Source organism: Syngnathoides biaculeatus, chromosome 7, assembly GCF_019802595.1.
Source record: "Syngnathoides biaculeatus isolate LvHL_M chromosome 7, ASM1980259v1, whole genome shotgun sequence".
Taxonomy (NCBI): Eukaryota; Metazoa; Chordata; class Actinopteri; order Syngnathiformes; family Syngnathidae; genus Syngnathoides; species Syngnathoides biaculeatus.
The window spans coordinates 15898789-15915990 of record NC_084646.1 but is presented as its reverse complement, the minus strand read 5'-3'; the positions used below and the strand labels follow the sequence as shown (position 1 = coordinate 15915990).

General features: G+C 44.9%; 2 protein-coding genes across 7 annotated transcripts in view; one reads left to right on the top strand and one right to left on the bottom strand.

Moving 5' to 3' along the window:
- The window catches only part of rfx2 (regulatory factor X, 2 (influences HLA class II expression)), a 33428-nt gene extending 20617 nt beyond the window's left edge, over positions 1–12811 (top strand). For all 6 annotated transcript variants that reach the window (XM_061824056.1, XM_061824054.1, XM_061824055.1 and 3 more), the window contains 12 exons: positions 186–367; positions 534–653; positions 915–1033; positions 1114–1232; positions 3846–3958; positions 6478–6629; positions 6710–6807; positions 6883–7032; positions 7121–7329; positions 9829–9982; positions 10060–10102; positions 11293–12811. In XM_061824056.1, coding sequence (XP_061680040.1) covers positions 186–367; positions 534–653; positions 915–1033; positions 1114–1232; positions 3846–3958; positions 6478–6629; positions 6710–6807; positions 6883–7032; positions 7121–7329; positions 9829–9982; positions 10060–10102; positions 11293–11408 — 1575 coding nt within the window. In that variant the 3' untranslated portion in view covers positions 11409–12811. The remainder of the gene's footprint in view (positions 1–185; positions 368–533; positions 654–914; positions 1034–1113; positions 1233–3845; positions 3959–6477; positions 6630–6709; positions 6808–6882; positions 7033–7120; positions 7330–9828; positions 9983–10059; positions 10103–11292) is intronic.
- Positions 12812–12917: 106 nt separating this feature from the next.
- fcho1 (FCH and mu domain containing endocytic adaptor 1) overlaps positions 12918–17202 on the bottom strand; it is a 35632-nt gene continuing 31347 nt past the window's right edge. The window contains exons 20-27 of the mRNA XM_061824052.1: positions 16786–16981; positions 16368–16482; positions 16118–16273; positions 15905–16037; positions 15483–15679; positions 15118–15182; positions 13501–13668; positions 12918–13284 (exon numbers count right to left, since the gene is read on the bottom strand). Coding sequence (XP_061680036.1) covers positions 13256–13284; positions 13501–13668; positions 15118–15182; positions 15483–15679; positions 15905–16037; positions 16118–16273; positions 16368–16482; positions 16786–16981 — 1059 coding nt within the window. The 3' untranslated portion in view covers positions 12918–13255. The remainder of the gene's footprint in view (positions 13285–13500; positions 13669–15117; positions 15183–15482; positions 15680–15904; positions 16038–16117; positions 16274–16367; positions 16483–16785; positions 16982–17202) is intronic.

Below are 17202 nucleotides of genomic sequence, written 5' to 3'. Positions count from 1 at the left end.
TCTATGACCCAAATAAGGATTAGCGGTACAGAAAAAGAAGATTTTACTACTGTAGTACTAGTGTAAATGTTTCCTCTGCTGTGTGTGCATGTGTCTTTGTTGTGCGAGGACAAGAGCCACCGCTGCTCTACGTTGCAGACTTGCTCCATGGGTTGACTTCGATTGTGTGTTTTGTGGCTGTTTAGCTCCAGTGGCTGCTGGACAACTATGAGACCGCTGAGGGTGTGAGCCTGCCCCGGTGCTCCCTCTACAACCATTACTTGCGGCATTGCCAGGAACAGAAACTGGATCCGGTCAACGCAGCCTCCTTTGGGAAGCTCATCCGCTCCGTCTTCATGGGCCTCAGGACCCGGCGCCTTGGGACCAGGTACGGCTCGAAGTTTGTCCTTCCCCTGTTATGCCGAACCTCCTGAAAACACAAATTAAGTAGCTCTCAGCGATGTAACGAGTATGATGATGCTTACGGGCATTAGCGACATGCTAATGACTGTGACTACTCTGATGACATGCTTTCTGGCTTTTGAATCTTCCAGAGGCAACTCAAAATATCATTATTACGGCATCCGGGTCAAGCCAGACTCTCCACTAAACCGACTGCAAGAGGACACCCAGTACATGGCTATGAGGCAGCAGCCTGTGCATCAGAAACAAAGGTCACCACTCTTAGTTCTCTATCTTTCTATAAATCATCATTGCCTGTTTTTTTTTTTTTAAGTGGTTCATTTTCTTGAAGTGTTTCCCCCCTATCTGTAACCTGAGGCCTGAAATGTTTATCAATCAGTTATTTTCCTCTTTTGTTTACACTTCTGCTTCTTCCATGCTGTTTTGGAATGAGTCATCAATTGCAAGGTGCCCCCCCCCATTTTTTTTTTTTTTAAATCAGACCCTTATCCTGCCCTTTCCTGTCTGTGTAGATTCAAACCTCTGCAGAAGGTAGATGGAATGCCCGACAACCTGTGTGTGAACTCTCACTGCAACAACACTCCGGAACAATCTGTTGCAGCTCAGAGCCAACACCACCAGCAGTACATCGGTCAGTACGTGAAAAGATTTATTAGTTTAAAATCTCGCTCAAGTGATGAGCTGCCAATGCGTGTCATGTGCTTCGTACAGACACGGCCCACAGCTTGCCCGAGTTTCCTGCTCCCAACGTGGGCGCTCAGCCTCTACCGGAGCGCATCAGTATGAACGACATCAAAAAGCTGCAGACCCTCTACAGAGACCACTGCGAGGTGAGTGACGGCCATGACTCTTCTGCACTCCTTTACGGTCCGACCCTTTTTAAATACCGTAATTTCCGGCCTATAAGCTGCGACTTTTTTCACATTCTTTCAACTTTATGCGGTGATGCGGCTAATTTGTGCATTTTTTTCTAACTGCCGCAATGGGGCACTCGAGCGGAAAAAGTAGGAGTGAGACTGGTGGAATATATGTGCCGAGGAAGTGACTTTTACCGATCCGGCCCTGTTAGCGCGGCGCTAGCATTAGCGTTAAACTCTCCACGTTCCGTCTTTCTTTGTAAATATATCATGTTTCAATGTAGGTTTCAATGTGGGCACTTCCGGTTTTTACACACACGATATACTTTATAAGTTTTCAAGGCACAATAAATACTTTGAAAGCATGAGAGCTTTGTAAAAGAGCTAACACTGACATTTACAACTTAGTTTCATTGCTTATAAAGTATGATGTTCAGGCAGTTCGTGAATGGGCGAACAGTTGTTGGAAATGGAATTAATGAAAGACCCCACCAGCGATTAATGAAATTACTGTATGCTCAAGTGCGCTTTGTGGTGGCTTGGCTCCCATGCAACATTAACCGTGCTTGTATTGGCGATTACACACGCATGTATGCCACTCTGAAAATTGGAAGTTGACGACATACAAATAAATGCTCTCCCCCCTGTGTTTTCAAGCCATATAGCGGCTGACAACTCCTCAAATGGACTGATTTTATCCCTCTTCGGATATCCTTGATTGCTGATGGTTGCTCAGAATAGCATGAAGTGCTTGTCATGTCTACTTTGAAATTGCCAGTAAGAGTCACAGAGCCCTTAGTATAGTGCAGCGCTTGATTTGGTGGTACTTGATTTGGGACGATGCACAGTGAAATTTGTCAATCTCCCGCATCCCTGAGCAACAGTGAGACGTCTGACTGTGCCATAATTATGTAAATGTTAATTTGTGCACTTCATCTTTCGGGCTTGGCTGACAACACAAATAGCGTTCCGTAGTATTCTTTACTCTGCGAAGGTCATGCTGAGATTGGCAGGTCGGCTGATGGTGTCATAACTGGATCGCTGTCGTGCTGCATAAACATTATGGTGGCTGTATTCCTTTAACCGATATTTCATGACAGAGTGGCAGAATAAAGCTTTCAACGCAATCCACGACCAGGTGTCCGCTCTGTTAGCTTTGTCATAAATCACAAGATTGAATAATTCACTTGAGGGCTTTAGTCATGAATTTGCGAATTAGCTTCCACCGTCAGATGAAAATGGAAATAATCAGAAACATCGCAATCAGGGGGCTTTACGGACAGGAGCTCGCACGATTAAAGCAGCCAAGTGCTTTATCGCATTATCGCCGGGCTCCCCTCGTCCATCCTCCCCATGCTCCCTTTGTTCCAGTCTTCTTTTCATCCCCGGGCAGCTTTCAAGACATGCCAATTAACCTTTTCTGCGCGCTGGCCGGACATCTTGGTGTCTTTGTGGTGGCCTCACCACGGGCCTTTGTGTGGCCTCGTCTGCGGACGGGCTCGCGGCCTTTTTGCCTTTTGTGTGCCACTCTCGGGGCGCTTCTTGCCTCCAGTGTGTTTAATGATGATGCTTCTGACACGGTTCCCTTCATTTGGAGCCAAGCGTGACCTGTTATCTCATTAGCAGACGCTTCTCTTTAGCTGCCTTGAGTTACAGGGCGATAAATGTTCAGTTGAAACAATATTGTTTTTTTTCCCCCTGCATAGTAGAGACGGATTGTCCGCAACTATTGATAAAAATAATAATAAATAAAAAGTGTGTGCAGTTTGAGTGACATCAGGGTCTGTGCAACAGGACTTATTTCAACCACGGGCATGCACGTGATGACGTCTTTTTGCTCCTCAGTATGATTTTGTCTTTCTTTTTTGAAGGCACGCTGTTTTCCAAAAAAACTGTGCGCTTGTTCAAAGGCAGATGGGGAATTCTCCGTTTTGTTTTGGACTTCTGTGTTTTGATCCGTTGCTGGGGGCAACCGTAAACAAGGTTGCCATGGTGACAGCTAAGTCGAGGTGAAAACATAGCTTGCGATCGAAGCCTCCACTGCTGTGTAAAAAGGACTAGTGGCAGGCCGACACACACACACACACACACACACTTATTGTACTGTTGCCAATGTATTAACACAATATATGCTGTGTTATGCAACAGCTCAGCCAAAAGATGAATTTTATCTGTTGCTGTTTACGTTCTCTATCTGAGGCTTGTCCTTTTGGATCCATAATTCGTGGCGATGCGCAGTTCCACTCGTCCTTACGTGTCCCATTGAATTGAATTTAAAGCCAGCCTCCGGCTTCAAGATGTTCACACACACACATGTAGGAAGAGTGACGTTGCCACTGGCACACAAATGTGTGGAAATGCAGCTGAAATGCGAAGTACAGATGAAACCTAAACATGACCTTTAGGGATGGTGCCCATGATTGATGTGCTGCCTTGCCGCTGGCTCGCTATGGAACCACCCGGGGCCCACAGTGAGCCGGAGCCGCCTGTAGGATCTGTGTTGTGTGTCTGGTTGCTATGGTTCCCCTCTCAACGTTTGCCCGCCCTCACTCACTCTTCTCTTCTCTTCCTCCTCCCCTCCCGCAGGCCACTCTGGATGTGGTGATGAACCTCCAGTTCCACTACATTGAGAAACTCTGGCAGACCTTTTGGTGCTCCACAGCACCACCTAGCGACGGGAGCACCACCATCGCCAACAGGTAAGAGCGGGCACACACAGGAAAAGCAAGGCTTGAATTTATTATTTAGTTTTTTTAAAGCAGGCTTTTCAAAACCTTTGGGTCTCCCTTTTACAAAGAGTACATTTCCAAGAGCTGAGTTATAAACCTCAGACTGATTCAAAATTATTAAAAAAAAAAACCCTAAATTATACTCCTGGATGCCATGGGACTTATCCATCCATCATTTTTTTTTAATAGCACTTACTCAAATGTGCTAACCACTCATTATTCCATCATGATGCCCCAAGTTTGTTTTTCTGAGTGACAAAACGTTGTCTAGAGACGATTACACGTTTTTTTTTTTTCCATTTTATTTATATTCTGTTGCGCCGATTAAATGGCACACGTGCAGACTTTAGCTTGCAGCTAGCCGTCATGCGTCGCTAAAGACAACGCAACCAAACGCTTAGACTTTACTGTGAGAAAATACTTCCTGCAAAACCAGTCTGTCCTTTGAATTTAGTTTTATTATTTTGCTAACCTGTTTAGTTCAGGTCAGCGGTTAATCACTTTTCCAACACCCTCAAGTATATTGACACCCATTGTTGACAAATATTATGAAATGTTTTATATCGGGAGAAGTGAGTGTCGGGTGATGAACTTCAAGTACCGTAATTTCCAGCCTATAAACTGTGACTTTTTCACACGCTTTCAACCCTGCGTCTTATGCGGTGAAGGAGTTAATTTGTGGATTTTTTCTAACGGGCGCAAGGGAGTACTCGAGCGGAAAAGGTAAGAGTGAGACCGGTGGAATCAATGTGCTGAGGAAGTGACCTTTACCAATGTGTGTTTTTTTTTTCTTTTAACCAGCCATGTTAGCGCTGCACTAGTGTTAAAGCTGTGCTCGCGTGTTGCTGTGTCTCAGTGATTTTTACCGGTATGTTTTTTTTTAAACCAGTGTGACAATCTGAATATGGTCCCCCGTGCTGAAAAATCTCCTTGTGATTAATGTCCATGCGTTACTAACAGGGCAATTGTGGGTACGTAAGCAGAGGCGTACTGGGAAATCCCCCAGTCTCGTCGTTCCCTTTCTGCATAGAGGGACCTAGCATATGTTATATCCCAACCCTAACCTTAAAGGGGAAATCCAGTGCTTTGCATGAACAATGTATCCAATCGGTCATGTAATATGTACTCTATTTTCACAATGTGATGTTAAATCCTCTCATTTAATAGTGTTTTCACATAGTTGTTATCGCCAATTACGAATTTTCAGGGGCGCTGCCATTTACGCGAGTCACATGACTTACATGCGCGGATGTGACGTGTAAGGCGCCGCACCAAAGGCTCGATAACATGGGACATCATTATGGCCAGCGCTGATTTCTCGGATTCCGCGTCATTCCCGTCCGGAGAACCATCTGCGGCTTCCGGCCCGGAGCTCCTGGGGGCTTTGTTTACACACTTACGTCCCGCGCGTAGGTCTCCAAGTAGTCAGACTCCGCATCATTCCGCCCAAAGAACTATCCGAATAGTCAACATTAATTACAGTGACAGGCTCAAATCTGTATAGAAGTATTCTTCCGTCTTCCCGATCAACCAATACTGCTGGTTCTTCATCAGATGACGATAAATCTGAGAAATCAGCACTGGGCATAATGGTGTCCCGTGTAATCGAGACTTTGGTGCGGCGCCTTGCACATCACATACGTACACGTCGGTCATATGACTCACGAAAAAGGCAGCGCCCCTGAAAATTCGGAATTGTTGATAAAAATCTTCTCAAAACATTATTAAATGAGAGAGGATTTAACATCACTTTGTCAAAATAGAGTACGTATTACATGACCTACTGGATACATTGTTCATGCAAAGCACTGGATTTCCCCTTTCAAATTAAGTTGATAAAAAGATATACACATATATGTACGTGCGCTGTGTTCTTATTTCTGAGATGTCCATAGCGAACATGAACACTCGGCGACAAGCTGTTGAATGGCACGTGCTGAAGCAGCATGGATGGGGATGTTTCACACTAGCTACAAGTTGTGCATGCGAATTAATATACACGCGTGCGCATTAATCACAAGGAGATTCAGCACCAGGATCGTTCAGATCGTCACACCGGCCCTGTTAGCGCTGCGCCAGCGCGTTGCTGCTGTGTTACTGCCGCGTCTCAGTGATTCAGGTATGTTTTTTTTTTTTTTTTTAACCGGCCCTGTTTGTCCTGTGCTACCGTATTGTTGCTATGTTAAGCTAAGATAAGGTATTAAAACTTTGAAAACTCTTTCTATATACCGTCTTTCTTTTTTAAATATCTTTCAATGTGGGCACTTGCGGCTTTTACACAGCTGCGGCTTATGTATTTACCAAATGGTATTTCCTTTCCAAATGTACTGGGTGAGGCTTACAAGCAGGTGCGCTCTGTAGGCCAGAAATTACGGTACATTACAGTCGATGCTGTCCCGCCTGTACCACCGGCAAAGTTTGACGTTTAAAAGTGAGCACGTCATGTCTTTGTTGTTCACCCGGGAATGTTTTGCTTCATTTGCGCGCAGTGACGACGAACTGGAGGGTGTGTTGCCTCGAGAGAAGCTGGTCAATCTCTGTAAATACGAACCAGTTCGACTATGGATGAGAAGCTGCGATCACATCCTCTACCAGGCCCTGGTGGAGATCCTGATCCCGGACGTGCTGCGTCCTGTTCCCAGTCAGTAGATCCCCCTCCGATGGAAGGAATCTTGCAGTCACTTCCCTCTTCTTGGGAATGACCTTTGACTTCCCCTGCAGGCACTCTCACTCAGGCCATCAGGAACTTTGCTAAGAGTCTGGAAGGATGGCTGACGAACGCCATGACCAACTTTCCTCAAGAAATCATTCGCATTAAGGTGAGTGGAAACGTTTGTTTTACAGCCCTTAAAGGTCCAGTTGTTAACTTCCTTTAACGAACTGCATGTGTGTAGGTGGCAGTGGTCAGTGCCTTTGCGCAGACCCTCAGACGTTACACCAGCCTGAACCACTTGGCCCAGGCAGCGCGCGCCGTCCTCCAGAACACCTCACAGATCAACCAGATGCTGTCCGACCTCAACCGGGTGGACTTTGCTAACGTGCAGGTTGTGGACGGCCACTTAACGGTCGGTGTTTAACGTTTGCCGCGGTTCACTCTCGTTGACCCGCGTTGTTCTGCCGCGCTCGCAACAGGAGCAGGCGTCGTGGGTGTGCCAGTGCGACGAGAGCGTGGTTCAGCGTCTGGAGCAGGACTTTAAAGTCACACTGCAGCAGCAGAGTTCCCTGGACCAGTGGGCCACTTGGCTGGACAATGTGGTCTCTCTGGTCCTCAAGCCCCACCAGGGCAGCCCGAGTTTCCCAAAGGCGGCGCGGCAGTTTCTGCTTAAATGGTCCTTCTACAGGTGGAGTACATTAATTTTTTTTAAGAAAGTCCTCGTAGTTCAACAATCAAAATAAATAAATCAAAACAAGTCAAAATTGTCACAAACCTGAAAGCAAAAATTCTGCATCTGGCCATTGATGAATGGATGTCAGTAAAATCGGAAAATGTCTTCATGTATGCGATACAGTGCTGTGAAAAATTTTTTTCACCCCCACTCAAATTATTGTTACTATATTTTCACACAGTCTTAATTTTTAAGATGGTCATAACAATGTACAAATCAGACAAAAAGACAACCCATAAAAAGCACTTTTCAATGGGGATTTCATTTATTAAAAGGGAAAAATTTTTTCCTTACCTGGCCCCTGAAAGCTAACAACAGGTTGGGGGGGGGGGGCATCCTCGGCAGCAACACTGGAGGGTTTTGAAGCACTAATGACCTTTTTTAAGGTCACGCTACAGCAACCTTTTTGAGGCTGAGGCCTACTTCGTGAGCACCGATCGTATGAAGGGCTACGTGACCTGCTTGGGGCAAATTTCAAACTCTGTTCATTACACGTACATAAAATAATTTTGTTTTAATTTATTGTAGTTAAAATTTGAATTCATGTAAGCAAGTCAGATTCAGAATTTAAAGCACAAATAATAGTAACAATTAGTGGCCTATGGTATTTTTAGAACATACCTCGCAGGCGCTTTAAACGGTCCTCGCGGGCGACCTTTCGCCCGCAGGCACCGCGATGGTGACCCCCTGTGCTACAGGATACATGTTCAGACCTGGACCAAACCTACAAGTTTTTTTAAAGCCATTCAAATGAGCCCAAATCATGGTTCCACCAATTGCAGCCTGACGGAGGAAAGCAGCCCAAGACCATCATGTTGGAGTGATGGCGTGATGATCTCATTCTGAAATTCTGTTAGAAATACTTATATGGATTTGTATCATGATCGCAATTTTGACGGCCATGATTAAATGCCTCATCGTTGGTGCTTTTTTTTTACTAATTTAAAAGCAGGCATTACTGCATATGAAAAGTGCTTCATTTGCAGCACTCCCCGCAAGCAAGTCAGCAAGCTGGGGGCGAGCATATGGTCAGGCTTTATTAAGCTCCTGCACTGCACTCTTGTGCCAACTTCAAAATGAAAGCCGAAAACGAAACAATTTCTAATCCTGTAATATATGATCTATTCTCCTAACATTTTCTCTTGAAAATGTTCTAAATTCATCGGACAAAACTAATACAGGGTTCGCACGCGACCCTAAAAGTTCCTAAAAACCCCTAAATTTTCGAAGGTGCATTTAGGGCCTCCTAAAAGTCCTTAAAAATCAGCGAAAACTGGTCAAGCCCCTAAAAAGGCCTTAAATTAAAAAAAAAATCAAAGGGAGGACCTCTACCGCCAAAATTCTCGCTAAAAAATAATTTTTTTATTTAAAAAAAAAAAAAAAATAGCGATCCGTCTGGCGTCCAAATCAGCCGGAAATTGTCAACGGAAGTCACCGTGTTGACAATAGTCCCCATCTTGTCGATATGCCATTGCTTGTTTCCGTGAGTTGGCAATTCACTTCGTCTTCGTTACGACGTAGCGTAGTTCTTTCATCGATCCAACTTGTATCACGTGGAAGTGCATTTTTCAAGAAGCTTGGGTTCAAAGTAAGGAGTTTGGGAGCTGGGTTCGTCGAGATCCAAAAGATCGGCGCATGTTTTACTGCCATCTGTGCAAGCAGAGTTACCAGCTTGAAAAGATGGGCGTCAAAGTGCTGGAGTCGCACCGGAAAAACGGGAGACACGCTGATTTGGCGGAGACTCTCTCATCTTCCGCTGGTATGAATCTGTTTCTAAAATATGAAGATAGTGAAGCATCAACTTCAGGCACTGGCTACATTTGGCGTCGCTGCCCACTTTTCATCTCTACTGCCTCAAAGCCAAAAAAGCCAGAATAGAGACTGACATATCAACGTTTATTGAGAAGGCTGACAGGCTGTGTGAGGAGGCAGAAGAAAAGAGGAATCTGAGGTTTATCACCGAGGCCAATGCACTCAGAGGCAGAGCAAAGGACAAGAGAGCCACTTTGGCACCTCTGCAGCAACAAATAGAGGAGGCACTGGGTAGGCTGAAAGAGCTCGAGTAGGGGTGCTGAGACAGACATCAGGAGAAGACATTTGTGTATATAGTTGCAATTGTAGTTAGAATCTGTTTTTCTGTAGACATTGTGAAGACATTGACAATGGTCATATCAATGAGAACTACCACAAAGGGCGACAGGTGATCACTGTCACAGGTACTGAGGTACTGGAACATTTGATGAACCAAGAACAGTTGATGGCACCATTGGGTGAGTCTTGATTTCCCACGATGGCCCTAAATTTTTTCCGTGTCGGCCCTAAATTTTTCGTGTCAGCCCCTAAGAATGCCCCTAAAAAGCCCTTAAATTTTTTGGGTCAGACTGAGTATGAACCCTGTAATAATAATCATAAAACATGAAACTGATGTCAAATGGTGTGATCTTATCCAAACAGCTCAATGGTGATTCGAGACCTGACCTTGCGTAGCGCCGCCAGTTTCGGTTCTTTCCACCTGATCCGGCTGCTGTACGACGAGTACATGTTCTACCTGGTGGAGCACCGCGTGGCTCAGGCCACCGGAGAGACGCCGATCGCTGTCATGGGGGAGGTGTGGAAACGCTGCTCTGCTCACACCAACATCTGCCTTCATGGGGTGCTCACTGTTCTCTTTCTCTTAAATTACAGTTCAGCGATCTGAGCTCCATGATGCCATCACTCATGGAAAAAGGTAAACCTGGACGGAGATTTTCTCGTGATTGTTTTTTTTCTTCTCTAATGTATAGTGAAGAAAAGTATTTGAACACTCTGCTATATTGCAAGTTCTCCCACTTAGAAATCATGGAGGGGTCTGAAATTTTCATCGTATGTGCAGGTGCAAGAAAAATCCAGAAATCACAATGTATGATTTTTTTTTTAACCATTTATTTGTGTGATACAGCTGCAAATAAGTATTTGAACACCTGAAAAAAAAAACAATGTTAATATTTCGTGCCTTTGTTTGCAATTACAGAGGTCAAAAGTTTCCTGTAGTTGTTGACCAGGTTTGCACGCACTGCAGGAGGGATTTTGGCCCACTCCTCCACACAGATCTTCTCTAGATCAGACAGGTTTTGGGGCTGTCGCTGAGAAACACGGAGTTTTAGCTCCCTCCAAAGATTTTCTATTGGGTTTCTGTCTGGAGACTGGCTAGGCCATGCCAGAACCTTGATATGCTTCTTACGGAGCCACTCCTCGGTTTTCCTGACTGTGTGCTTCGGGTCATTGTCATGTTGAAAGACGCAGCCACGACCCATCTTTAATGCTCTGAGAGAAAGAGATTGTACCCCAAAATCTCACAATACATGGCTGTGGTCGTCCTCTCCTTAATATAGTGCAGTCGTCCTGTCCTATCTGCAGATAAACACCCCCAAAGCATGATGCTACCACCCCCATGCTTCACAGTAGGGATGGTGTTCTTGGGATGGAACTCATCATTCGTCTTCCTCTAAACATGGTTAGTGGAATTGCAACCAAAAAGTTCCATTTTGGTCTCATCTGACCGCAAAACTTTCTCCCATGACTCCTCTGTATCATCCAAATTGTCATTGCCAAACTTAAGACGGGCCTTGACATGTGCTGGTTTAAGCAGGAGAACCTTCCATGCCATGCGTTATTTCAAACCGTGACGTCTTAGTGTATTACCAACAGTCACCTTGGAAACGGTGGTCCCAGCTCTTTTCAGGTCATTGACCAAGTCCTGTTGTGTAGGAGAACTTACAATATACCAGAGTGTTCAAATACTTCAGCAAAAAAATTGTGCACAGAACTGTAAGCAATCCTCCACGCATCCTTGCTGTTTTGGCGAATCTGGGTTTCACAATGTGAATGTTAATTTTCAAACGCTGAACGTGACTTAAATGAAGCCTTCCGGTCCGTCAGACGTGTCCTTCTCTGACGAGATGAGCGACCTGGGCAGCGACGCCGACGTGTCCCGGAGCGAGCCAGCCGTTAAGCGGGAGCGCATCGAAATGAGCCACCCTCTGCAGGAGATGTGAGGGTGCTTCCGCTGGGCGGCCGGCGCGACGGCCGTCGGATATCCTCCTTTTCTTTTGTGCAACTGTGAATGAGTTGGTGTAGTCCTTTTTTTTTTTTTTAATGGGGTGTGTAACTTTGTGTGTGTGTGTGTGTGTGTGGTGGTCATGTGCTGTTTTAATTCTATTCTATTCAGATTATTTTGTGTTTGCCTTCAATTAGCTGTGCCATGGTGTCATTTGAGTGCCTTAGATCGCTAACTCGGAACCCGTCACTCCAGATGTCAGCTTGTCCCTCAGCTGTGCCTCGACCGCAGTTATGAATGTATTGTCTGCAAACCTCATTCGGAGCACCTTCCACACAGCGAAAGTGGAGGTGCGCGTGCGTGCGTGTGTGTGTATTCCTCGTTGCCTCTGCTGCACCTCGCGGCTCACAAAATGAAAACGATGCACATGCAACTGGTGGACCCAAAGGAGCTTATCCTCAGAAACTTGGCCATTGTACTTTTTATGTGTGAGGGACAGGAGACGGTGCGGTTATCCAAACTCCCAACATAGAACTACATCTGCCAACAAGCAATATTGTCGGGGGGCGGAAAAATACTACTAGTGAAGTAGTCCTGCTAATAGTGCGCTGACTCATCTTTCTCGTGAATATACCAGCACACGGACCTTGAGATAGATGGCGAATGACGGTTTTCCATCCATTTGCAGCAGATCTAGTTGCATGCGCGGTTTGGGTAACCGAAGTGCGAGTCCCCGCAGTTTACCTCAATAGATTTCTCGGGCTTTCCGGCAGGCTCAAATCACAGAACAGGTTTGATCCGCAACGGCGCTGGTTGTAAATAGTTCCACTGCAGACCTTGTTGTAGCAAGCTGGATGAAGACCATCCAGCGCCGAGGAGGCCCATTTCAGATTACAATAGAAATACAGCGCCTTTGCAGAGGATTACCATTTCACTAAATTATATATTCAGTATATCTTATGTAGAAAATGTGTATTCTGTGGCCTCGATTCTCCTCAATGCCTCTGAAAAAGGCCTTTTGTAACTGACTATAGACTTTGCGTGTGATTTGTTTGATGTATGAAGAATAGTAGTTTATGAACTATTTCTGTTCACCCGATTCAGTTTTCGGGCCCTCCAGTCTTGTACCGACTTATTTAAGGCTTTTTGAAATGTGTTCCTGTCAGTCAATTGCCCCCCAAGTGCGTTGGAAAAGCTCATTTCTGGGTGTTCTTTTGAATATTTTGTAAGACTGCTTTAGATCTTTGGCCTACGATTCTTTTTTGTATTAAACTAAATTTGGGTCTTCTTACACGTATACTGAACCCTGATTTTGTGTATTTTGAAACCACTTTATTTAGGCCAAGGACACATGGTGGTTCGGTAAACTCCTTAATTCAACCGTATTTTGTACTTGGTCACAATGTGTAATAATAATAAACTGGTGGAAACCAAAGACTTTTTTTTTCTTTATCAAATCTTCTTTTAGGAACAAACAGTGCTTTTTTTTTTTTTTTTAATAGCTGAGAAAGTGATTAACAATGACCCCGTTTGGGATGTACCAGTGACTCAATACTCTTTACATCATTAAAAAAAAAATAATAATAATAATAATTGCAGTTCACAATATGCTTAACTTATTACTTGGTTCCCTGCATCTAGAGTCAGCTTTGACGTTTAGCTTAGTTTGCAGTCCAGTAGTACAAAGACACAGAACACAAGAAGAACTTTCGTCCAGGCGAACAGGAGATGACGCACAATTGAAAATGAGGCTTGGTCTGAACATAGCAGCAGATAAAACTGTCACAACTAAGCGCTTGTGGTCCAAAAACCTCGACGTCCGCGCTGGGAAACATCTCACGGCGTTCACAAGGTGCAGCCTGCCATGTATTTTCCTGTCGGCAAGGTGGAAAAGTGCAAAGAAATGAGGCGGTATTTGTTACTGACCAGCCGTGAATCCACTATGATTCAGTATTTGAATTTATATGTTCTTAATATTTAGATTTTGTTAAGATTAGAAAATAGTTGTAACATTTTAGTTGTACATTGACCTGCTTTTTAATGGCTTCGCAATTTTGTTGGAAAGTGCAAAATGTCATTGAAAGCCTCACCTGTGGCGAATCGCTTCTTGACCAGCGACATGCGGTAGCGGCTGCCGACCAGCTCCACGTCCATGCCCGAGAGCGACGCCCCGGAGCCCACGAACTGAACAGCTAGGTTGGGCGGGGGCCCGCGGGGGACCTCCAAACACTGCCAGCTGGCGCACAGGGTCCCCGAGCCTGGAAGATCGTCCACAATCGTGTCAGTTCTGCGCCATCAGTTTTAGACGTCATGGGCCCAAAATGTCTTCTTCCAAAACATAAACGAGCATGATAATAAAAATACTGTAAAAAAAAAAAAAAAATTAGATGGTGAGCGCCCAAAGAAGTTACACATTATGTTTAGTTTTTTCCTCATAATACCACAACAGAATAGTACAAAAAAGACAAATAAGAAAAAGAGTGATAACTACAGAAAATATGGAAAAAAAATGACTTTGTTCGGCGATCTATGCCTGCGACGCCTGGTGACAGGCGGAACAATTTGATGTTCTACCTCTAGACGCCAAAGGTGCATAATTCATCTGTGATTCTGTTTGGATGGTGCGCTGTACGATTTTCTTTCCGTCATTTGTGCTCCTCGACTCGAAGTTGGAGAAACACACAGTTACATTGACTAGTACACATACAGCAAAATCACATGTAGTGTCACTCATTCATCAGTCTGTTTTTCCGCTTAGGCCCAAGACATTGCAATACAAAAAAAATGGTCATTTGGCACCATCTTGTAACTAAGAAACTTAAGTGAACGTGAGGTGAGGGGGCGCGTCATTTATTCAGGCCATTGTATTTTCCTAAAAAAAGGTTCTGTTGTCATCTTGTGGCATTTAAAGGCAATTACAAATTTCAGAGTCAGCGTCAATTCGACCAGATTTTCCCCATTCACGGCAAGTATCTGCTCGGCGGCTCCAACTACCGGACACAAATTCGCAGTGTGTTGTTTACATACTTGGCCACGAAAGCTGATTCTGATATCCAACACTTAATTCTAGCTTTAGTTCCAAGATTCCACGAGGTGAGAATATTACAATTTTGTTTCACCAGGTGTTATTACACATTTGCTAATTTATTTATAGTGTATGAAACAATTGCCGAAGTGGTATTCAAAACCATAAATACATTTTCTGATCCTGGCACAAATTCCTACAGTTATCACAGTAGTTGAGCCAGCAGTTGCTAATCTGGCCAAACAGCATCAGGAAATTCTCTGTGTTCAACCTAAGAGGTTTCACTGCATTTTATACATTAATACTTCTAGCAGTGTGAATCATTATATTTGTTCAGATACCTGTAAGTGCACGTCTATATGAACATGTACTTTCTGTACCATTAAAATGTCCAGACTCCCCCCACATGCTGTTAGATGTTCACTTAGCAAGCACATTTTGCCTCCCATGAACCGGATTGAGCCGCATAAAAGGAGCTTAGAAAGTGATCAAAGCATTTCAGACAGGCTGAACATCGGCTTTGCGCGTGATGTTCAGATGAAGAGGAAATCGAGGAAATTGCGAGAAGCTAAAAAACAAACAAAAAAAGCAGATTAGCTACAGTGGAAGTGCCACTATGAACAATTTCCTCCCCCTTAGTTGCCATCCTTGTTCACTTGCAAAGGAGAGAAGCGGCTCCGACCTTTGCTGTGGTTGGTGGGCGACAGGTTGCCGAGCTTCCACAGCAGACGTCTCTCCTCGGCGTTCCTGCAAAGCCACAAAAACAAAATCGCTGACCTTTCGACCTTCTTCTCTCCCTCATAGTCAAGACGCAGTGGTGCCATCTGCGGACGCTATTTTTAGCTTCTAGACCAGCCCGCGAAACAAACGCATTCAGTGGATTGTCTAACACGCGCTTCCCCACCATCGCTGTTTAGGGTCTGCATTGCCCTGTGGGATTCTGCCACTTCCTGATCACCGTGGACAATAATTTATTCGGAATAATTTGCAAGGATGTGGAGTCAACAGTGACACCAAGAGAAAAATTTCCTCGGAGCGTTGGCTCACCAGGAGGCAGGCGGCTGACACTGCAGGTCAGCCGCAGTGTGGTCCAACTGCAGCAGCACCTGGACGGCGGTCAGCTGAGTGGACGGCGCAGTGACGGGACAACAATGGTAGTCCAGAGACACCCGGGTCACCGTGCCACTGCGCTGGCATTCCGCCGACAGCAGAAGAGGAGCTCGGGCTGGGTCCTGAGAAGAGACCTGAATGCAGCACCACGGACAGTTGAGAGCGCATAATGCCCCGACTGAGAGGGGAATTCTAGCTTATGGTCCTAAAACAGAAAGTCAATTGAGTGTGGCACAGTGTTCTTCCATATCGCACAATAATAAACAATGTCAATCAATACTAAGCTGTTTAAAAATAAATAAATAAATAAAATAAAAAGCTGAATTATTGAGGAAGCATTTCGAGGGTCTGATGGTGACCTGATATTTGAGCAATCCAATGTTGTAGTAAGAGGCCTGCGGGTTGAGTTCGGCTTCCCGCTGCAAGTAGACCTGCAGGGCCTGCATGTTGAACCAGAAGTCTCGGCTGTCCGGGTCACTCTGAGACGGATCACTGTGTGCAGAGAAGATGCGGTTTGTTTCTGAGCTGCACAATATATGACAGAATGCACGTGGTTGAAACAAAATAATGACCTGAAAAGAAGCTTCTGATTGGGTAAGAAGTGGTCTATTCTGGAAATGTTGACCAGGCGAAAGCTGAGCACAGGGACGTTGGGGTTTGCTGTGAAGATGCGGGTGATGCCCGCTGGGAAGGACATGGTCAGGTCACCTGTGATCTTTACAAGACACCTACAGCAGGGAAAAGATATTTTTCAATCGTTCATTAAGAGCAAAGACTTTGTTAGAATTACGTCATGATCAAAGAAAGCCACTTCAAGCTCACTGATTGTGTTGGCCACCCTTGAAGTACGCGTTGATGTACTCCGTGATGGCCACGGCCACAGGCCACGCCTCTTGAGCGCTGAGGGAAATGGGACTGGGGCCTCGAGAGAGATGCACTTGAAAAAAGAACATTCGGCGTCAACCACGTCGCACTCTCGCTTTAAGTACGTCGTATTAAAGCCGATAACGATCACAGCAATAAATTAAATGGCAAAAACGACGACTCGTGAATCAATTTAGAATACGAAAAGCCTTGCAGAACTTTCCATATTTTTAAGTAGGGTAGTGTCTGGATTTAATGATTTCAAAATTCAAAAGTTTTTCCAGACCCTAGTTATCAGTAATACTAGTAAAAAATAACATTAACTTATGACATGAGTGAATAAATGATATACACCGCCCATGTAAATCTTTCATACTTTGTCTTGTTGGGTGGTCCTGGAGCGGGTAGGGCAGAGGCGAGGCTTGTCCCACCCTGGCGGGGCTGGGGGCTCTGTTTTGTCCTCCCCATTCAATGTCCCTTGCTTGAGGCCCCCACTCAGTGGGACTGGCGGAAGATGAGGAGGTGAGTGAAGGGCTGGGCTCTGGCAAAGGCGAAGAGCACAGCGACCGTGACTGAGGAAAATGGATAAGAAAGGGCCCGCATTAGTGGGACTCGAATCGTTCACAACAGCCCTGTAACATAGGCCAAAATGTAAAGGGATCCAATACAACAGCATATACACATTTGTTGATTGTAAAAGGACAGTAATGAATATCTGAGTGACAAAATATTCATTACTGTCTTTATGAAGGTATCGTTATTAATACAAGCTCTATATTTGATTGTGCAGGTG